Source organism: Zootoca vivipara, chromosome 4 (assembly GCF_963506605.1).
Source record: "Zootoca vivipara chromosome 4, rZooViv1.1, whole genome shotgun sequence".
Lineage (NCBI taxonomy): Eukaryota > Metazoa > Chordata > Lepidosauria > Squamata > Lacertidae > Zootoca > Zootoca vivipara.
The window spans coordinates 50,394,305-50,413,575 of record NC_083279.1 but is presented as its reverse complement, the minus strand read 5'-3'; the positions used below and the strand labels follow the sequence as shown (position 1 = coordinate 50,413,575).

The window sequence follows — 19,271 nt, the reverse complement described above, 5'->3', positions numbered from 1 at the left end:
TTCAGGTTGAGTACTCCGCGGCACGTCTGGAACTGATTAATCCACTTTCCATTACTTTCAATGGGAAAGTTTGCTTCAGGTTAAGTACGCTTCAGGTTAAGTATAGACTTCCAGAACCAATTGTGTACTTAAACCGAGGTACCACTGTACTAATTTTTGTAATTTAAGTAAATAAATAAGCAAGCTGCTGGCTTTTGCCATTCAATCAATCAATCAATCAATCAATCAAATATTTTATTATTTATACCCAGTCCATCTGGCTGAGTTGCCCCAGTCATTCCGGGCAGCTTCCAACACATATAAAAACATTTAAAAAACAAACATTAAAAACCTCCTGATACAGGGCTGCCTTCAGATGTCTTCTAAGAGTTGCAGTGTTATTTATCTCCTTGACATCTGGTGGGTGGGTGTTCCACAGGGCAGGCGCCACTACTGAGAAGGCCCTCTGGTTACCGGTTACCGGTAACCTCAGCTTCTCGCAGTGAGGGAACCGCCAGAAGGCCCTCAGAGCTGGATCTCTGTCCAGGCTGAACAATGCGGGTGGAGACACTCCTTCAGGTACAGGGTCAAGGCTGTTTAGGGTTATAATAATAATTTATTATTTCTACCCCACCCATCTGGCTGGGGTTTAACAGTCAGCACCAACACTTTGAATTGTGCTCAGAAACATACTGGGGGCCAGTACAGATCCCTTAGGAGTGGTGTGATATGGTCCACTGCACACCAGGTATTCTTTTCTGTGATACAACTCTGTTCCACAGAGGTCAGATTGTGGTGGAATGTAAATGCTGAAGAATCTCCGCTGACATTTGCAAGATCTTTAGATCTTCTGTACGCAATGCCTCAACCAAAGTTAGCTGGCTTGCAAGATGCTGGCAATCACTTTTTAACAGAGAAATCTGAAAAGGTAAAAAGATCATTAATAAAATCCTATTGGAGAGGCCTGGGCAGGGAATTTGCCCCCACCCATGGTCTAAAGTTCCCCACCTATGTGTTATGGAGTGCAGAGAACCAAAATTCATGGCTTCTGCACAATTATCCATTGAAAACTATAATGGCCAAATTACAGATCATAGATTTAGAATAACATTCTTGATGGAAATCCATTAGCTAGAGGTATGGTGGGCTCTCCCTTGCTGGAAGTGTATAAGCAGAGGCTAGATAGCCATCTACGATGAATATTCTAACCCTGGATTTCTTGCATTAATGAGGAGGAAGATCTATATTGCCAAGAAGGCCCCTTGCAACTTCATTATTATTCTTTGCATTTCCTTGTCACTTAGTACAAAAATGTCTCGAAGTGCTTAGAATTATAGAAGCACACATACAATACTAATATATATATATATATACACACACACACACACACACACACACACACACACACATATACATACAGAGAGAGAGAGAGTGGTACCTCTACTTACGAATTTAATGCGTTCCGAACGCACATTCGTAAGTCGAAAAAATCTGTAAGTCGAATCCCATAGGAATACATTGGGAGAAAAAATTCGTAAGTCAAAGCAACCCTATCTAAAAAATCGTAAGTAGAAAAAATCCTATCTAAACCACATCCAAGATGGCAGGCGGAGCTCTGTTTGTAAGTAGAAACATTCATAAGTAGAGTTATTACTGTATATATGTATGAGAGAGAATATGAAGAACTTTAATTAAAATAATTCTATGATACTGTTTTCTATACAAATTGAACCATCTTCATTTCTGAGTGTTAAGCTGGTATGACAGAAATCAGTGTGCACAATTTTCAGACTTTTGGGGATCCTATTGCTCTTAAATGCAAGTAGGAAAGGGGTTTTTTTTCCCATGTGAGTTTCGCCTCCAGCCCTTGTATTACAGCAGGCTAATTCATTCAAATAGATACCTTCTGAAGGGCATGCTGGGTCTCCTCTGTCAATGACATACATATTTTTGTTGCGAGATCCAAACTCTTCTTTTCATTCCTCTTTGAAATTACATTGCCAAGCAGCACTTTCTTCCACGAAGTACTACAGTCAATAAATGTAAACACATTTTAGGTATTTTGCTTCTGATCCTTTTGCATTAACTGTCATTTTCAGCTAACATTTGCTACTTACAATTGGTCTGCTTCGAGACATAGCAGCTTGAGAGCCGTAAGAAGTCTCCAAGATGGCCCATCCCAGTCAAATGTCAGATTACTAGAGACAAAAAAGAACAAATCATTTTTAAAAGAATCTATATCCAACATATTTTATAATAGCAGCCTCGTACCCAGCACCACTTGGGAATTCTAAGCAACTGTAAAACTTAGGACGCGGGTGGTGCTGTGGTCTAAACCACAGAGCCTAGGGCTTGCCGATCAGAAGGTTGGAGATTCAAATCCCCACGACGGGGTGAGCTCCTGTTGCTCGGTCCCTGCTCCTGCCCACCTAGCAGTTCGAAAGCACATCAAAGTGCAAGTAGATAAATAGGTACCGCCCTGGCAGGAAGGTAAATGGTGTTTCCGTGCGCTCTGATTTCGCCAGAAGCTGCTTAGTCATGCTGGCCACGTGACCTGGAAAAACTGTTTGCAGACAAATGTCTGCTCCCTCGGCCAGTAAAGTGAAATGAGCGCCGCAACCCCAGAGTCGTTCGCGACTGGACTTAACTGTCAGGGGTCCTTTACCTTTTTTAAAATAAAACTTAGTGCAGTTTTGAAAAGTTCAGTCCAGCCTCTTGATTCAAAATAGCAGCATCCAATTGTACCCTAACTTGGAGGAAAAGCTGCTCCTTGTCCTCATGCAAAATATGGTTATGGAATGTCCAAAGTGAACAGACAACTTTCCAAAATATGTAGTACGTACTGCACACGTACTGTATATGACACACACATTTGTTAATATTAGTACAATTTATAAAAGCATTTTACTTGGTTATATTTTGTCCAATGTTTGTCTATGGTTTAACCATGGGAGGCACCCGCTGATCAAAACATCCTAACCTATCTTCCTTGTTGACCTTAAGTTATAAACTAAAATCACAGGAGGGAGGCTGTTGTGTCCCAAGATACATATGCATACTTAACTCTAAAAGGTTGTTTTCTTGTAAAATTGAAAGTTTCGTCTGCCTCTGCTTATCTTCTGGAAGGATATATTTGAGTAAGGTTTCTGAAGGGGGGGAAATGTTTAAAGCAAACAAGTTATGAGAGTTACAGTAACAAAGAAGCCTTTTGTGTGTTTCTAGCACTTTTAACTATTAGCATTTCTGCTGAAAATATTTTAGGAAACAAAGCCAAGAACACATTCGCTCTCACTTGTGGCTGGGTGCTCACATAATTTTAGCATGGCTGACTGACTTGACTGGCGTAGGGGGAATCTAGAAGCACACACATGCTGCGGTTGCTCAACTAGAGGCGGAAAAGCAGGTTTTCCTTTCCCCAAGAATGGTCATGTCCACACCATACATTTAAAGCATTCTTACAAGTTCATTAGGACATTCCTGGAAACTGTAGTTTGTTAAAGGTGCCGGACAGCATATTTCTGTGGCAAGCAAACTACAGTTCCCAGGATTATTTTGAGAAATCCAGGACTATTATAAAGAGCCATTTTAATGTATTGTGTGGATGTGATCAGTGGGAGGGAGAAGGAAATTTTGTGTGTGTGTGTGTGTTTAAATGTATTTTGATGGAATAGAATATGATCATTTCGTGGAGGGTTTGGCGGGGGGTGTACTTTAAGTTGTCTTGTATTTGAGGCTAAAAGCCTTCCCAACACACACACACACACACACACATTGACATGACTGAGATACCATTCCATCAGAAGAATTTCAAAGAAATTTGTATAAAGCAATGTTACAGAAAATACTGATAAAATCAAACTTTAAACACAAGTACTGTAGACTGTATGCTGGCTCCCTCGGCCAATAAAGCGAGATGAGCGCCACAACCCCAGAGTCGTCCGCAACTGGACCTAATGGTCAGGGGTCCTTTTACCTTTACCTTTTACTGTAGGCATAATAAAATTTATCAGCTGAAGATACAATCTACAGTTTAAAAACAAACATGCACAATAAAATTATGTGTCTGGGTAGGCTTGCCTCCCCCCCCCCAAAAAAAACCACCCTATATAAAACAAGTGGCTTTAGCCTAGATGTGGAGAGTTGTAAATGAAAAAACAAAACAAAATGCAAAACCCTACAAAAGAAAAACCAAGGAAAAAGGAAAACTGAAAACAAGCTGGCTAAAGCACAATAAAAAGGTGGGGAATCTGCCTACGGCTTAGATTTCCCTGCCAGCCCTAACCAGTGGGGGGGGGCTGTTATTATTTAATTGATTTACAATCCAAGTTGAAGCAACATTAGCTGCAAAATATAAGAATAGCTGACCGCAAAGAGCACACTGCACACAAATACCAAAGTATTAAACAGAATGTAAACACCAGCAGCTAAAACTTTAAGGACAAACAGATGCTGAGTGGTAGAAAGCTGAGTTTTCTCAACCAATTCCATAGCTAAGCCAAGAAGACCATTAGCACTAATAGAGTGCTAGGATAATGTCAGCTCTCAACAGCAGAGGATTATGGCATCCCCTTCAGCGATCAAAATTCGCCTGGCACATTTTGCACCTAGCTATCGGCCTCTTGTGATAAGAGAAGATGGCTGGGCACCGGGATGGTGCCTGACATCTCCACCATCTAGAGGGGCATGCCTGGGGATCCTTGGGTCTGTTCTCACACACTAGCAACACAGCATCCTGTATAATTCTGTTATATTTCATTGGCACAATCAGAATGAATTTCACAAACAAAAAAAGTTGTACAGAAAAATTTGGCTTTTGAGCCATCTGGCCCAAAAATGGCAACTTGGCATTCCATTTTTGCAACTACTCCTGGGTTAAGGAGCCTTTTGGCACCTAACTTTTATGTCCGAGTTTCTAACTCTGACCCCCATCATTCCCAGAGTTATAAGCCAGAGGTGGGCAGACTTTGGAGAGATGTGATACTGCCACTAATAGTTACAAGCAAAGGACGACCTCACTGTAGTCTTATCATTATTTTACTACACAATGCATTGCCCTGGTTGATTTTCAAAGGCAGCCCTGCCCAAGACTTGCAAGGTGAACTGAAGTCAGGCAGCTACAGTGCAGGGCTAGTTGCAAGTGGTAGCTGGAACCCTTCAAAAATGGTAGTGGAATAATAAGCTCCACCCACTGGGTGGCAGGTTGGCCCTGTCCTAAGCCTCCAGTAAAAACTACATCACCCATCAATGTCAAGATCAAATCTCAAATTTACCTGTCCCAACATGCACACTGCTGTGTGGATTAGTGTTCGCAACAAAACCATATTCGAGAAGCAGGCGCTGATTATCATGTGGGCCATAACAAATAAATACTTCTTTGTATTTTTGACAGCCTGAAAGTGTTCTTATTTCATAGCACTTTGTCTTCTCATTAAATGCAGCTTTCACCTTGGAGGAGGAGGAGGGAGAGAATAACGCAGTTTTATCTGAAAAGAAAGTTCATGAGAAGAGAACGGACCAAGCCTAAAATGTTTCAAGCTATTTGTGAACCACTCTTCATCCCAACACCAAGGGCAACAGAAAATGCGAACACGTGGAAATGCCAAATTTAAATGCCAGTGTTGGAAGAAATGTTGAATGTTTGGTGTCCATCTCTTGATTGTGTGCCGCAAACGGCGCCTTCACATCTTACTCACGTGGAGCGTCGCTGTGTGGTGCAAGGGAATTAGGACCGCAGCTCCTGGCCCATGCATTGAACACGGATGTCTACGAAAGGCAGCTCTGTGTGAACTCCTGCATAGGACCTCCATACGATCACAACCACCACCACCACCCCAATACACACACAATTTTGAGTATAAGCAGCTGTTCATGCAAAGGTGTATTTTTGCCAATGCTGACACACACGTGGCCAGGCCCAGGAGGGTCCAAGGAGTTGGTAAGTTGTCTGCCCTGGATGGGGTTGTGCATTCCCTGAGGGATCAGGTGCAGAGTTTGGGGTGCTCCTAGATCCAGCTCGGTCACTGGAGGCACAGGCATCCTCAGTGGCTAGGAGTGCCTTTCTTACTAACTTCTATCGGCAAGACAGCTGCAGCCGTTCCTGGGTCAGGTTAGCTCGACCACAGTTGTCCATGCATATGTAACCTCACGGTCAGTTTACTGCAGTGTGATCCATGTGCCCCTGGGGTTGGTCTGGGGGCTGTAGCTGGTGCAGAACACAACTTCTATCACCCCTGAGCAATAGTCAAGGGGGCATGGGGCAGATTGGAATTGTAGCTCGAAACAAGTGGAGTGCACCAGGTTGGGGAAGGTTGATCTACTTCACAGTCAATGCACACAATGAGCCTTCCAACAATTAAAGTACTATAGTCAGCAGAATGACGGATGGCCCTTTTTGCCTTTTACCTGGGCTCCGGCAGAACACATGGATTAATTTGGGAAAGTATTAAAAGTGGAACTTTTTTGTGCAGAACACAGAGAGGAGTAGAAGGAGGCACATCTGGCTGGACCCGTTTGCACTGCACAGTTCAGTTCCTATTGTTCATGCCAATCTCCCACCCACATATTCTAGAAACCTGGCTTCAATTAACTTACCTGGACAGCTGGATTGTGATTTAGCAGATCCAAGTAAGGGGCCAAGGCGTATGTATTTGACTCCCTAGAAAAACAGCCCCCCTGAGAATGTTTCATATACACTGTCCTGGTATTAACGGTGCACCAAGCCCACCGAAAGGCACTATAGTTAAAGACAGATGCTACATCTTCAGAAAACAGAGGCTGTAAGGAGAAGAAAAATGGCTGGGATGAAACAAACAGCTCCTGGACCCGTTTTCTTTGCTCAAGGGCTTTTCTTCTTAGGGGCTCGGGGAAAAGGTTCACTGTTTCTTGCTCCAAACAAAGAGGGCAGGTATATGTTTCAGGTAGGAGATCCAGGTATGGCTTCCACAAAGATTCCTCCTTGCAAGCACACTTTTCTGCTATTAAAAATGTACACAGTGCTGCCAAAGGAGAAATGGGGGGTCTCCATCTAAAGGTAGAAGAAAACATGAGAACCACAAACACTCCTTACTACATTCCTATAGCTTTAAATGACACAGAAAGCTGCTCAGGTAGCATTAAGACTTACTTACGTCACCATCGCCCATGCCAACGCTATGGACGCAGCACAGGGTAGGGGCAGCCAAGATGGCACCTTCCAGGTGTTGCAGACTTTGTGACTCTCAAATGCCCCAGCCAAGATGGCCCCAAAGATCAGGGATAATGGGAGTTGTAGTCCACAGCATCTAGAGGGCACTACATTGACTACTCCTGCTCCAGAGTAAGCAAATTAACCAAAGGATCCAGTTTGTCTGTGCATGGTGTGTGATGGATGGGCCTTGGGGTCATCCTCATGGACACCCAGAAGGCAGTCATGGCTGGGCAGAGTGTCAACCACTCAGGAAGCGGTGGAGAGTTAAAAGAAAGAGAGTTTAACTGTCAGGGCTTAAATAGGGCTTAGGGTGTGGTTGGTTTTAGAAAGGGTTTGGGCTGGGGATTAGCTGGGCTTGCTGCAAAAAGACTCAGGTGCTTTATGCTGTATAAATATTTCATATTTCATTTAATCACGGGAAATATTACATAAGCAGCTAAAGAGGAGAGGTCAGAGGGTGAAGAAAGGCCTTTTCGCATCCTCTGGACCCCCTGGGAAACTCAGCAAACCTGCTGCACCTGGAATTGGGTGTGGAGAGTGCAAGTGAATGGGACATGGCTGTGAACAGCCTGAAGAAGTGGCATCCACCTTGGGCCTGCCCATAAAAAGCAAGCCTAGAGTGAGAGACTAGGGTGATGTCTGTGGCTTCCAGAAACTCTTCTCATTGTGAGACTTTTGTGGGTGAGCCGAGAGTTTGTTTGAACCATGGGTGAGAACCCGGAGCCTGAGAGGGAGGAAGTGTCAGAAGGAAAACGAACCGATAGTCTAGATTTTTCTATATTAGCAACTTTGTTTTCAAATAACATTTTTATATCCAACTGCGTTTTTGTAATGTTTGTTTAAGTCGTCTGTGGTTGCTTCAGTTTTTTGTACACCACAGAGATGTTTTTATTATGTCCTGCAAATATTTTTGCAAGAGCATAAATAAAGAGATAGAAACCAAATAAAACCCGGTTGGAGTCAATGATTTTTCATCACTTCAGTTTTGTTCATCTGCTTGCACCTTAGGATACAATTCTATAACTACCTACCTGAGTGCAAGTCCTACTGAAATCAATGGGGTTTGTTTCTAAGTAGACTATAAGGGCAAGGACATTTGCAGCACATCTCTACCCATGGCTACTCAAAAGTGTGTCCCACTGTGTCCAATAGAGCTTACACTCCAAAGTAAGCGTGTGTGAGGTTGCAACCAGTTTTTGTTCTGAAGTGAAATACTTTTCTTCTGCTTCTATTTTATTGTTTTGAAAGTTTAGCATATATGCTGATCAAGAATTCTAGAGAAAAAGCAGCAGGGAAAAGGATGAAGCAGAGAAAAGGAAAAGGGGAAAAGTAATTTTATTTTTAATTTCCATTACCTTTCCCTTGCTTGTTTTTCTTTATTCATTATCATTATAAAACTGTTCTATGTAATACAATCCTATGCATGTTTCTTCAAAAGTAAGTCTTGTTTACTGGCTAGAGTTTATTCCCATGTTGAGTGCATTTAGGGTTGTGGCCTAAAGATTTGAATTTCCTGTGGACATACTTTATTTCACTGTTCTTTTCATATATGTGTCTTCAAATATATAGCATCAAATAACTTCTCTATCTGCATGGCTATGCTGAAAGCGATGGAAATTATTCTGATAAGAAAAAGTACAGTGTGAGGAATGTTAAGAGTACTGTAGGTTCAAGGGAGAGCTAGGAATTCTTGATAGACAGAATTCAAAATTGTATTAGGGGATTGTAAACTTACTTTATGATGTATTCTCCAAGGTAGCTGCTAAGGACAGTAGCAGTGGTGAGCAAGCATTTTTCAGGCAATGAAATAATCAGCTCTTCTGCCTATGATTTTTTAAAAAGAAAGAAATCAGAGTGAACATACTCCCAAAAACAATTTGCAATAAGAAATGTCAAAATGCATACATAATTAGCAATATTGGGTCAAGAAAAAATATTGCACTGGTGAATCCAAGAAAAAATTATTATGGCCGGTCTGCAGCTTAACAAAGGGCATTAACTTCAAAGAGGCATTTCCTCCCCCCAAAAAAAGACTGAAAGTTGTCACTTGAAACAAGACAAGCACTGGACACTTTAGATAGAGACTATATTACTCAATGGAGTGTTGAAAGATTAGTAGCCCTAGTTATAAATCATTGGCAACAAAGAAATATATTTTTGTTCTGATAAATAGTTGAGTAAAAACCAGATGAACTATACAGTTTTTAATTTGTTGTCAGCACTTTTCTCCAGTTCTCTAGAAGTTAATTTAACCATGAATGTATGACTTGAAGGTCGAAACTTCTATTCTGATTTTTATTGTGGTCGAACCATTATAAGATTACCTCAATTTTGTTAATTTCACACGCTGAGTATTTCTATAAAATTCACTACTAGGAGTTGACCACCGCCTATGCCAATTATTTCAGAGGAAGTGGTAAACACCAGCTCTCACCACCTGGGGGAGCAAAATTATTCACAATACTGTAACTTGTTCCACAACAAAAGTGATGTTAAGAAACTAGCCATAAACCAATCTACAAAGCACAGAAATAATTATTTTTAAATGGTTGTTCTGTTTACCCTCCACTTCAGAATTTTATTCCGTGAATCCAGTATAGTCTAGTGCAGGCATCCCCAATCTCGGCCCTCCAGATGTTTTGGGACTACAATTCCCATCATCCCTGACCATTGGTCCTGTTAGTTAGGGATGATGGGAGTTGTAGTCCAAAAACATCTGGAGGGCCGAGTTTGTGGGTGCCTGGTCTAGTGCAAAGGCAGCTTTAAGACAGTTGTTAATACTACATATACACAAGGATACCATGGGCGGGGGTAGAGGGAGGGGTCTCATATTTTCAATCTGGCCCAGACGTTGTGCACCAGCCTGTTATTTGGAATACAAACCTGAAGAGCTTTTGTGGTCATCAATCCTCTTCCTGTCTCTAAAAGACAAAAGAGAGAAAGCTGCAATGAAATTGAATCCCAGGCTCTCCAGAAACCAAATGGTTGTTCACTGGTGGTCCAAGAAAAGAAAAGGGGTCGGGGCAAGAATTTAGAAGTGGTTTATATCTTCACTACCACTAGGTTCCCCAGTATTAATTATTTCATTATTTGACTTATGAAGCACCTCAAAGCAATTTGACATTACAAGGAAAGCATGTATAAAACAATTCCATACATATGCATACTGCATATATAAATAGACTGCTCAGGGCCTCAAGGAAACAAGGCAGAAAGAGGGGGAAGAACACACAGAAGAGTTTTAGAAAGCATAAAAACTCATGGAAGGTTTAATCAGAGTTATAAATAGGGCATGGAAGCTCCTGCCTTCAAACTTTTGCCCTGGAGGGCGACATCCCAGCTCTCCCCAAATCACCTGTAGTTTCAAACACAAACAGAACACTCAGATATAGCTGCAGTTTGTCAGAAAAGTATTACTGTATATCATTACCTGAAAATTGTGCTGGCCGTAATTTAGTATCTTCATAGCCTCTTTCTTTCAGCCATTTCTTTAGCAGCACATATTCGTCTTTGTGGCTAAGATTTACTGAAATCATTACACAGAAATTATCGCGCTATGGCATTCTTTCATTAATGCCGATTCTCCAAAAGGTGTTTTTCACAGCAACGTAACTACTATACATACAAATCACAACACTGGGGGGTGGGGTGGGGAATGGATGCCATGAAAGTACTTTGGCTTAGCAGAATAAACAGAATACAGTAACTTTCCAGTACAGTGGCAAGACTGCGCTCCTCCCTGATAAAACCATTGTATCAATGTGACCTTATACACAGGGAAAAATAGGGGATAGGAATTCCATCTTCCTACCTCTACTATACAATGTGCATTGGTCTCACTAATCACTTAGGCTGCAATCCTTAGCACACCAGACATCTGACTGAACACAGTGGGGCTCGCTGCTCAGAAAACATGTACAGGATCGTGTTGTTACACTGTGTTGGCTCAATGGCTTTTATGAACATTAACCCCGGTTGCAATACTGAATTACCATTCCCCCACACCCCACTCCTAAGCCAGTGTTGTTTTCCCATGTCACTGGTAAAAAATTTCAGTAACAATATGGTTTGTAAGAATGTTGATCGGCTTTCCCCAAGCATTTGCCCTCCAAATGTTTTGTATTATAAATCCCATTAAGTTACATTGGCTTAGGTTAAACATCTTCCACTTGGGGAAGGCTAGGCTAAATGCTGGAATGATACATCTCAAAGCATTCATTGGCCCAGCATGTGTTAAGATAGGACTCTAGGTAACTTTGTAACTTTCACTTTCAGACTTTGTTTAGCTTTCCGAGGTTTGATAATAAAAGGCCTTGAAACAAACAAACAAACAAACAAGAAACACATTACCACCACATGAAGACAATCTTCTCAATTGTTTTCTTCGCCTCTTTCGACATGTTCGACCTTTACTCTTCTTCATGTTAATCAAAGGCCTTCAGATTCTGTACATCAAACTCTGCATGGAAACAAAATGCATTTTACAGTAGGGTTGTTTTCCCCCCAGTTGCTACAGATACAAAAATGTTTGCCCCATGATAGTGTTGGGAAGAAACTTTCATGGCCAACACACTCATAGATGGCTTACCACAAAAAACAGCAAATGTGCAAAGAAACAAGGAACAAAAATATCATCCTCTTACATCCACTGAACTCACTCATTTTGGAACAGACCAATAATAGCCGACTAGTTAGCTGGGTACCTATCTTCATATTGCCAAAACAAAGTCATGAGGGAGGCATTGGTAGGCTTTGGTGACCCCACAAGGTTTGAAAATAAAAACCCCACAACTATTGGGGGGAGAGGTTCTACGGTGGGTGGGGAGGAAAAAACAGAAAACAGCCAATAAACACAGACCGTGTAAATGCAAGTCACATAATAAATCACTAATATTTGGTTTGTTCTAAATGCAAGACATGTTAAAAAGCATGCACTGAGATCTATCAGAGTGGGCTTAAAAGTTCCATAGAAGTTGTTCTCTAAAAATGTGCCCCAAGCTAAGATATACTGCAGAGCAGCTCATCACATATTTGGTGACAGCTGCACTGCATGTGGGTTTACTGTTGGGGAAAATATTAAGCATCTCCAACCATAACTGTATTTCCAAAACTAATTTCTGAACAAATAAAAACAACCAACGACTATTCATCAGGATGGCTAGCTATCACCACCAAATACCAGCCGCTGGGGGCCAAAACCAGAACAGGTTTTTTTCCTTCAACCCCTACTTGTAGGATTTAATGGGGACAACTGACAGGCCACTGTAGGAAAGAGAACTAGAGACAGCCTTCATCTGAGGGACCCGGTAGGACTCTTACATTGCTAACCATTATTGGGGGATCCATAAATGGGAAAGACGGGAGTGTCTGGCGTGCTCTGATCGATAGGGTCACGAAGAGTCGGACATGACTAAACGACTAAACAAAAACAACATAAATGGGGGGATTGCAAACAAGCAGAAGCAAATCCCCATTTACTATTTCCCCCCCCCCCAAAAAAAAAACACGGAGCTGGAAGGAGCTGAAAATACTGAAGGTGATCAGAACAAATCAAAGATAGGTCAGAAAAATGCAGCATATTCAGAAGCAGGCATCCCCAAACTGCAGCCCTCCAGATATTTTGGCCTACAACTTCCATGATCCCTAGCTAACAGGACCATTGGTCGGGGAAGATGGGAATTGTAGTCCAAAACATCTGGAGGGCCGAAATTTGGGGATGCCTGTGCAGCCTGTTCTGGAGGTTTAGTTTTGGATCTTATACTGCACATTATGAAAATGCCATAGCTGTTTCTATTTTGGGAATGCAGGAACAAACATTAGCTTTAATTTAGAGAATGGTATCTCTCCTTTGAATGTGGAGGAAAATGTGTACTTTATGGCAGTTAGATCTGAGATGTATGAAAGTAATTTTTTCTGCTTATATTGGAGCATGTGGGAAGAGAAAAATTGTGTTTGATTTTGTATTTAATATCAAAGAGGTAAAGTGTACATAATATGTAGAATGATGACGAATGATTGGGACTTTCAATTAAGGTATATCTTTGATAGAGGACTGGATGGGGGTGTAACATGCTAGTCAGTGCATAATCCAGACAAAATATAATTCCTGTTTATATGGGGTTTGGGTTTACAAGTCATCTTAGATGAGGCTTCACTGCCCCTAAAAGATTAGTATCTTTCAGAACCAATCCTATATGTGTGTTTTTTCTTTAAAAAATGTTTAGAGGTGCTCTCATTTTGACTCAAGAGAATCCACCATTTTATAGTTCAAATCGGGAAAAATAAATACAGTAAATGGACAAGAGTACAAAGATTCACAAAATGTTTAGGGGTATGCGTACCCATGCGTGCTCCCAGGGAAAAAAAGCACTGCATCTAACAGAACTCCCGCCTATGTAAAAACAGCACATAGCCAATGCTGCAGCACAGAGCGAAGGTCTGCAGAGACGCCTGCATTGGAATTTGCTGCCTCCCTAAGGAACAAGCCACAGGGCATCTCAGCGCACCTGCAACTTCACTCACCGAGGTCCCCGCAGCCCCACGCGCCCCTTAGCGGTCGCCGCGCTCCTCTCTTCCGCTGCCACCGCCCCGAACTCTCGCGGGCTCCTTTCCCAGGCGGCAAGGGGCCGGAAGAGGCGGGCCTTGTCCTTTCACGGCCGCCGCCGGTCAGCCAATCCCCTGGCGATTCGAGAGAAAGGGGATGAGCGCCACTTCCCATTGGGCAGAGAATTGAAAAGGCGCACGCTTTCCACCTCCTCGCCTGCGGCTCCGCCGTCGATTCTGAGGATCCCCGCTTAGAACGGGCGCACTTTTTTAAGGCGCCTCCACCCGATATAGTTGGAAGTTGAGCAGCTTTGCAAATTGCAGCAGCCTGGTTTCCACAAAGGTCTTTCGCGCTAATCCTATATTATAACGTTTGTTTTCCTAACTTGTAGAATTTGGACCGCAGTTGTCTCTTGGTGGTATCCTAATGCATTTAACGAGTGCGTCGGTTACCCGGTATATGCGGGGTGTGGGTGCTGGGAAGGCTGCAGCCGCGCAATTGCGCTCTGCTCTAGGTAGCATTTTGCAGTCGTGCCCTTGTTCATTTTTTTTGGCTGCTCTAGGGTGCAGCGTCACGGGAGGGAGTGGCTTGCAGCTGTACAGTGACGCGAGAAATTCCCTTGACCCTGAACCTTCTTTCTTTGTAGTCCGCTAACTGATCTATGTTTCGAGTCACGCCACTGAGAGCTGTGCTTTGAACAAGAATGGGCACAAAGTGATAAGCATGTTGCCAGCTTCGTACTTTCGGCTTCCACTCCTGCATTGCACGACTGCATTTGTAACTGAAAAGTCTTTTTCTTCCCATTTCTCTGTTCACGCTTCTGTTGGCCTCCCTATTCACGCTTAGGTTACCCCATTGAAAGGTTATGATTATCTAAAGCGGTGGTTCCCAAACTTTTGGGGGCCCCTGCTCCCTTGGTTCTATAAACACATCCTCAATGCCCACTGCCTTACGCTGTGAAAAGCATTTTTTTCAGAAGAGCGGTTTGCGCAACCCACTAAGGAAGATAACACTGTAAAATCAAAACAGTAAAAATAAATAGCATAGTAATTGAAAATCTAATCCAAACTAGTTTAATTAATTCAACAAAGTGGATGAAGATGCAGTGGTGCCAGTATGATAGTCGTTTACCCCTCCAGTGCCACCCCTGTCACCCACTTGCCTCTTTGCACACACACCCCCATAGGTACAGCCCACATCACACAAAATTAAAATTAAAGCCATTCAATGTTATTGTTGCAAACGGTTGTTTGATAGAATCACCTTTTTTTCAGTGAATTAATTAACCATCTCATTATTTTTAATATTAATGTTCCTTTTGAGTTATTTTGAAATTTACTTGGCAGGGAGAATGTCTAGCACTCCAGTAGCTGTGGTGACTGGCTCCAACAAAGGCATTGGGCTGGCCATCGTGCGGGCTCTGTGCAAGCAGTTCACTGGGGATGTTTACCTGACTGCCCGGGACATCGAACGGGGCAAGGAGGCAGTGGCCAAGCTGCAGGAAGAAGGTCTGAAGCCACAGTTCCACCAGCTGGACATCACTGATCTGCAGAGTATTCAAACCTTCCGTGATTTCTTGAAGGAGAAGTATGGAGGGTTAAATGTGCTGGTCAACAATGCAGGGATTGCTTTCAAAGGTAAAATGCTAGCAGAGCAGGTATCTCAGAAACTGGAATGTTACATATTTGGTCTGAATTATAACATAAACAAGTAACATATACACTGGCTGTATGATATGTTTATAGTCTTTGGCTGCAAATCATGCAATCCAGCTACAGGTTAATTCTGCTTCAGGTTCCAGCCTTTGTCATTTTCTCCCTTGGTGCGTGGATGTGTGTGACTTTCTGGTACTTTAAATGGCCAGTTACCTGCACTGTGAACAGGTTGCTAGGAAGAATTGTCCAGAGTAATAGGCAGAGCAATTCTAATGCCATGTGGGCAGCCAGCAGCAGAGTGTGGTGGAGCAGCATAGCCATACCCACAGTCCTTCTGCTCTTGCAGGCTGGGATAGAAGTTGAGAGGAGCAGGGGGAAAGTCTTCAGTTGGCATAGCAATGAGGTCTGGTGCCATATAGTGATGGGAGAGGGGAAACTTAGGATCCAGTGGATCCCAGGCTGACTCAGTTCCGTCCCTAGTACGCCCCTGTTTAAAGCTTTTTGTGGGCCATCAGCTGTGGGAATCCTGTCAGTGGTACTTCCAGTGGGTTTATTGGAAAGCTCTGTGCTGGAAGAGGGAGGCTGGTGCTGTTTTGGACCAGGTGGACCTCTGCATCAGCCAAACCCGCTTCCTCCCCCAGTGGGTCAGACGGTAGAAGGGGTTGGATTGCAACTTAAGGTTCTCTGGCTTCTCCTACTTGAAATACACATATTGATAAGATCGCAGTTGGCACATTAAATCATTTTAGATTCAATTTTTTAAAGTTCATTTAAAGCCTCACAGCAATTTTCTAACAACGGTGATTGGAAACTGTATTTTGGCAGAATGTATCTCATTTGCTGTGCTTACTAATAAAACCTAGTTAAGCATTATTGTTTGATCATCTTTCCAGTTCACTTTTGGGTGGACCCCTTCAAATACATTAATTGTAATGGTGTGCCATATTTTCTGGATATAGTATTTTTTCCAATAAACTATTTACAGTGGTGCCTCGCTAGACGAATTTAATTTGTTCCACGGGTCGTTTCTTATAACGAAAAAATTCGTCTAGCGAATCCCATGGGAATGCATTGAATTTTTTTTGAATTTTTTTTTGCCCATAGGAACGCAAATTAATTGAATTTCAATGCATTCCTATGGGAAACCGCGATTCGCTAGACGAAAACGAATTCGTCTAGCGAGGCAACCTCCGCTAGAAAAAACCTTTCGTTAAGCGAAAATTTCGTTAAGCAGGGCATTCGTTAAGCGAGGCACCACTGTATTTGTTTTATTGATGTTTATCTCACCCTTTAAAAGAAACTTTGAAAATAAATATTCAAAATAACTCTAAACTAATGAAGGAACAAAAGCAGGTTTTTACAAAGTTTATATTTTCATAATGTCCATTCCGATTTTTGCTTGGTTTCTTCCTGCCATCTGGCAAAAAGTTGCAGATACAACTCCATTTGCTATACAAGCGGAAGTCACACTGCGAACAAACTTTTTTGCAACAAGGGATGTTTGCAGAGAATTGCTACCACTGATGAAACCTAACGGTAAGTACTCCACACTGACTTTAGGGGAAAATATGTTAAGATTTGGGGACCCAGGTGGCGCTGTGGTTAAACCACTGAGCCTAGGGTTTGCTGACCAGAAGGTCGGCGGTTCGAATCCCTGTGACGGGGTGAGCTCCCGTTGCTTGGTCCCAGCTCCTGCCAACCTAGCAGTTCGAAAGCATGTCAAAATGCAAGTAGATAAATAGGAACCGCTACAGCGGGAAGGTAAACGGCGTTTCCATGTGCTGCTCTGGTTTGCCAGAAGCGGCTTTGTCATGCTGGCCACATGACCTGGAAGCCATACGCTGGCTCCCTCGGCCAATAATGCGAGATGAGCGCGCAACCCCAGAGTCGGTCACGACTGGACCTAATGGTCAGGGGTCCCTTTACCTTTACCTTATGTTAAGATTTAGGCCAGGCATCCCCAAACTGCGGCCCTCCAGATGTTTTGGCCGACAGCTCCCATGATCCCTAGCTAACAGGACCAGTGGTCGGGGAAGATGGGAATTGTAGTCCAAAACATCTGGAGGGCCGAAGTTTGGGGGTGCCTCTAACACTTACCTGGGATTAAGGCCTATTGAACTCAACATGAGGAGGGCTGGAGGCAACAAGCTTAACTAAGGCTACTTTCTTCTCCTTAACATTTTCCCTTTTAATAGGCAGAGTGGTGAACGTATCTAGCATGTGCGGGGCTTCAGCATTGTCCAAATGCAGCCAAGACCTGCAGCGGAAGTTTCGGAGTGACACAATCACTGAAGAGGAACTAGTGAAACTCATGGAAAAATTTGTAGAGGACACCAAGAAGGGAGTGCATGAGAAGGAGGGTTGGCCAAGTACAGCTTATGGCGTGTCCAAAACCGGGGTAACGGTTTTGTCCAGAATTCAAGCAAGGCGGCTGAATGAGACAAGGAAAGGTGATGGTATTCTCCTGAATGCCTGTTGCCCTGGGTGGGTCAGGACTGACATGGCAGGTCCCAGAGCCCCAAAATCTCCTGATGAGGGAGCTGAGACTCCAGTGTATTTGGCCCTTTTACCCCCGGGAGCCGATGGGCCTCACGGCCAGTATGTTAGTGAAAAGAAAGTGCAGAAGTGGTAGTTGTTCAGTGTACAATGAATAATGCATTTGCATTGTTACTACTAGCTTGATTACGAGCAGTAATAATGCAAATGCAGGTGTGGGCTCTTCCACTGGGATCTGCTTTAACAGTCGTGGCAGGCTCCCATGCAAGGGAAGAAAGTGTTTCATAAATGCATCATATTGTCTGTTAAGTGCCTGTGCAAATAACTATTTTGGTTTGCTGTATGCATGTGGCAGTTTGTAAGCATCTTTTTGCTACATTTGCTCTTCCCTGGATTTGGGAAGCTGTCTTGGCTTAATATATATTTTCCAGCTATTGAATTATTTTTGTTTCACAATGTGTGAAAGCCATTTGCTTTTTGAATTTGAATTTTAAAATGTGCATACATTATTTATCTATTGTTCAAGACTGTTTTATTTAATACAGAAATCAAGCCATTACAACCTTTGCTGCAGATATGAATGCATGAAATCAGTAAAATGGACATGATGGCTTAGCAAATTTAATTTGGGCTGCTGTTGTTTGGAGGGTGCACATGGGCTGTATAAAGAGAACCAATTCGCACTCTTAAAACCCCAGAAATAATTAGCTCCACTGTTAGCATGGTGGAACGTATCCTTCAAGATCAGGAAAACACAAAGGATCATTATTATACATTGTATAATTGTTAGAAAATAAAAGTTGAATATTTTCTCTGTAAAAAGGATCTCTTAACACCCGTACAAATGAAACTGAAACTAATATTCATGGATCTTTGTTTTTGATTAATAAAAATGTCTTCTAAACAATGTACATGCATGCAATTTTCATATGTTTGGTGATAAAACACATATTTAAAAATAAAACGCTAGACAATGTTTACATCTGGTTTTTTTTGTTATATTTTAAGGTGGCTGCATAAAGGCAGAAGGGGAGATATGCACTTATCCTGCAATTTTTTGTTATGTTTTTTTTAAAAAAAATTGTACAAGAGATGGGAGAAATTGTTTTCTACAAATAAATGATCTTATGAATGCCATATTATACAGAGCCATCTCAGTGACAATGGAAACACTACCTGTGGGAATAATTTCACCAGCAGTGCTGTACCTTCTTCTCCTGCTCAGTGCCAATAGACTGCAATGGTTTTTTTAAAAAAAACCAATAATACTTCGGCATTAATTGTTGATTAATTGATTAATTTTAATTTTGAATCTTGAGATGTTGACCTATCATCATATACAGTGGTACCTCGGTTTATGAACACAATTGGTTCTGGAAGTCTGTTCATAAACTGAAGCGTTCATAAACTG

At 42.3% G+C, this 19,271-nt stretch overlaps 2 protein-coding genes across 2 annotated transcripts; one reads left to right on the top strand and one right to left on the bottom strand.

The window, feature by feature from the left end:
* Positions 1–233: 233 nt before the first annotated feature.
* Positions 234–13,859, bottom strand: SETD4 (SET domain containing 4). The gene is made up of 11 exons (XM_035116015.2): positions 13,688–13,859; positions 11,516–11,624; positions 10,596–10,691; positions 10,049–10,086; positions 8,901–8,989; positions 6,571–7,003; positions 5,250–5,424; positions 3,044–3,125; positions 2,097–2,177; positions 1,883–2,006; positions 234–899 (listed from the first exon to the last, which is right to left on the bottom strand). The coding sequence occupies exons 2-11, from the start codon at positions 11,586–11,588 to the stop codon at positions 765–767; spliced, it is 1,326 nt and encodes a 441-aa protein (XP_034971906.1). The 5' UTR covers positions 11,589–11,624; positions 13,688–13,859; the 3' UTR covers positions 234–764.
* Positions 13,860–13,895: 36 nt separating this feature from the next.
* LOC118085405 (carbonyl reductase [NADPH] 1) lies at positions 13,896–18,830 on the top strand. The gene is made up of 4 exons (XM_035116016.2): positions 13,896–14,051; positions 15,056–15,346; positions 16,793–16,900; positions 17,560–18,830. Exons 2-4 carry the CDS (start codon positions 15,061–15,063, stop codon positions 17,994–17,996), a joined length of 831 nt encoding a protein of 276 aa, XP_034971907.1. The 5' UTR covers positions 13,896–14,051; positions 15,056–15,060; the 3' UTR covers positions 17,997–18,830.
* Positions 18,831–19,271: the final 441 nt, after the last annotated feature.

Coding starts and splice junctions, on each gene's coding strand:
- SETD4 (XM_035116015.2), bottom strand. CDS start 11,588: ATGAAGAAGAGTAAAGGTCGAACATGTCGAAAGAGGCGAAGAAAACAA. Junction 8,990..10,048: donor TGACCACAAAAGCTCTTCAG/GTTTGTATTCCA, acceptor AAAAAATCATAG/GCAGAAGAGCTGATTATTTC. Junction 900..1,882: donor CCCAGCATGCCCTTCAGAAG/GTATCTATTTGA, acceptor TTACCTTTTCAG/ATTTCTCTGTTAAAAAGTGA.
- LOC118085405 (XM_035116016.2), top strand. CDS start 15,061: ATGTCTAGCACTCCAGTAGCTGTGGTGACTGGCTCCAACAAAGGCATT. Junction 15,347..16,792: donor TGCAGGGATTGCTTTCAAAG/GTAAAATGCTAG, acceptor TCTGGCAAAAAG/TTGCAGATACAACTCCATTT. Junction 16,901..17,559: donor ACCACTGATGAAACCTAACG/GTAAGTACTCCA, acceptor CCCTTTTAATAG/GCAGAGTGGTGAACGTATCT.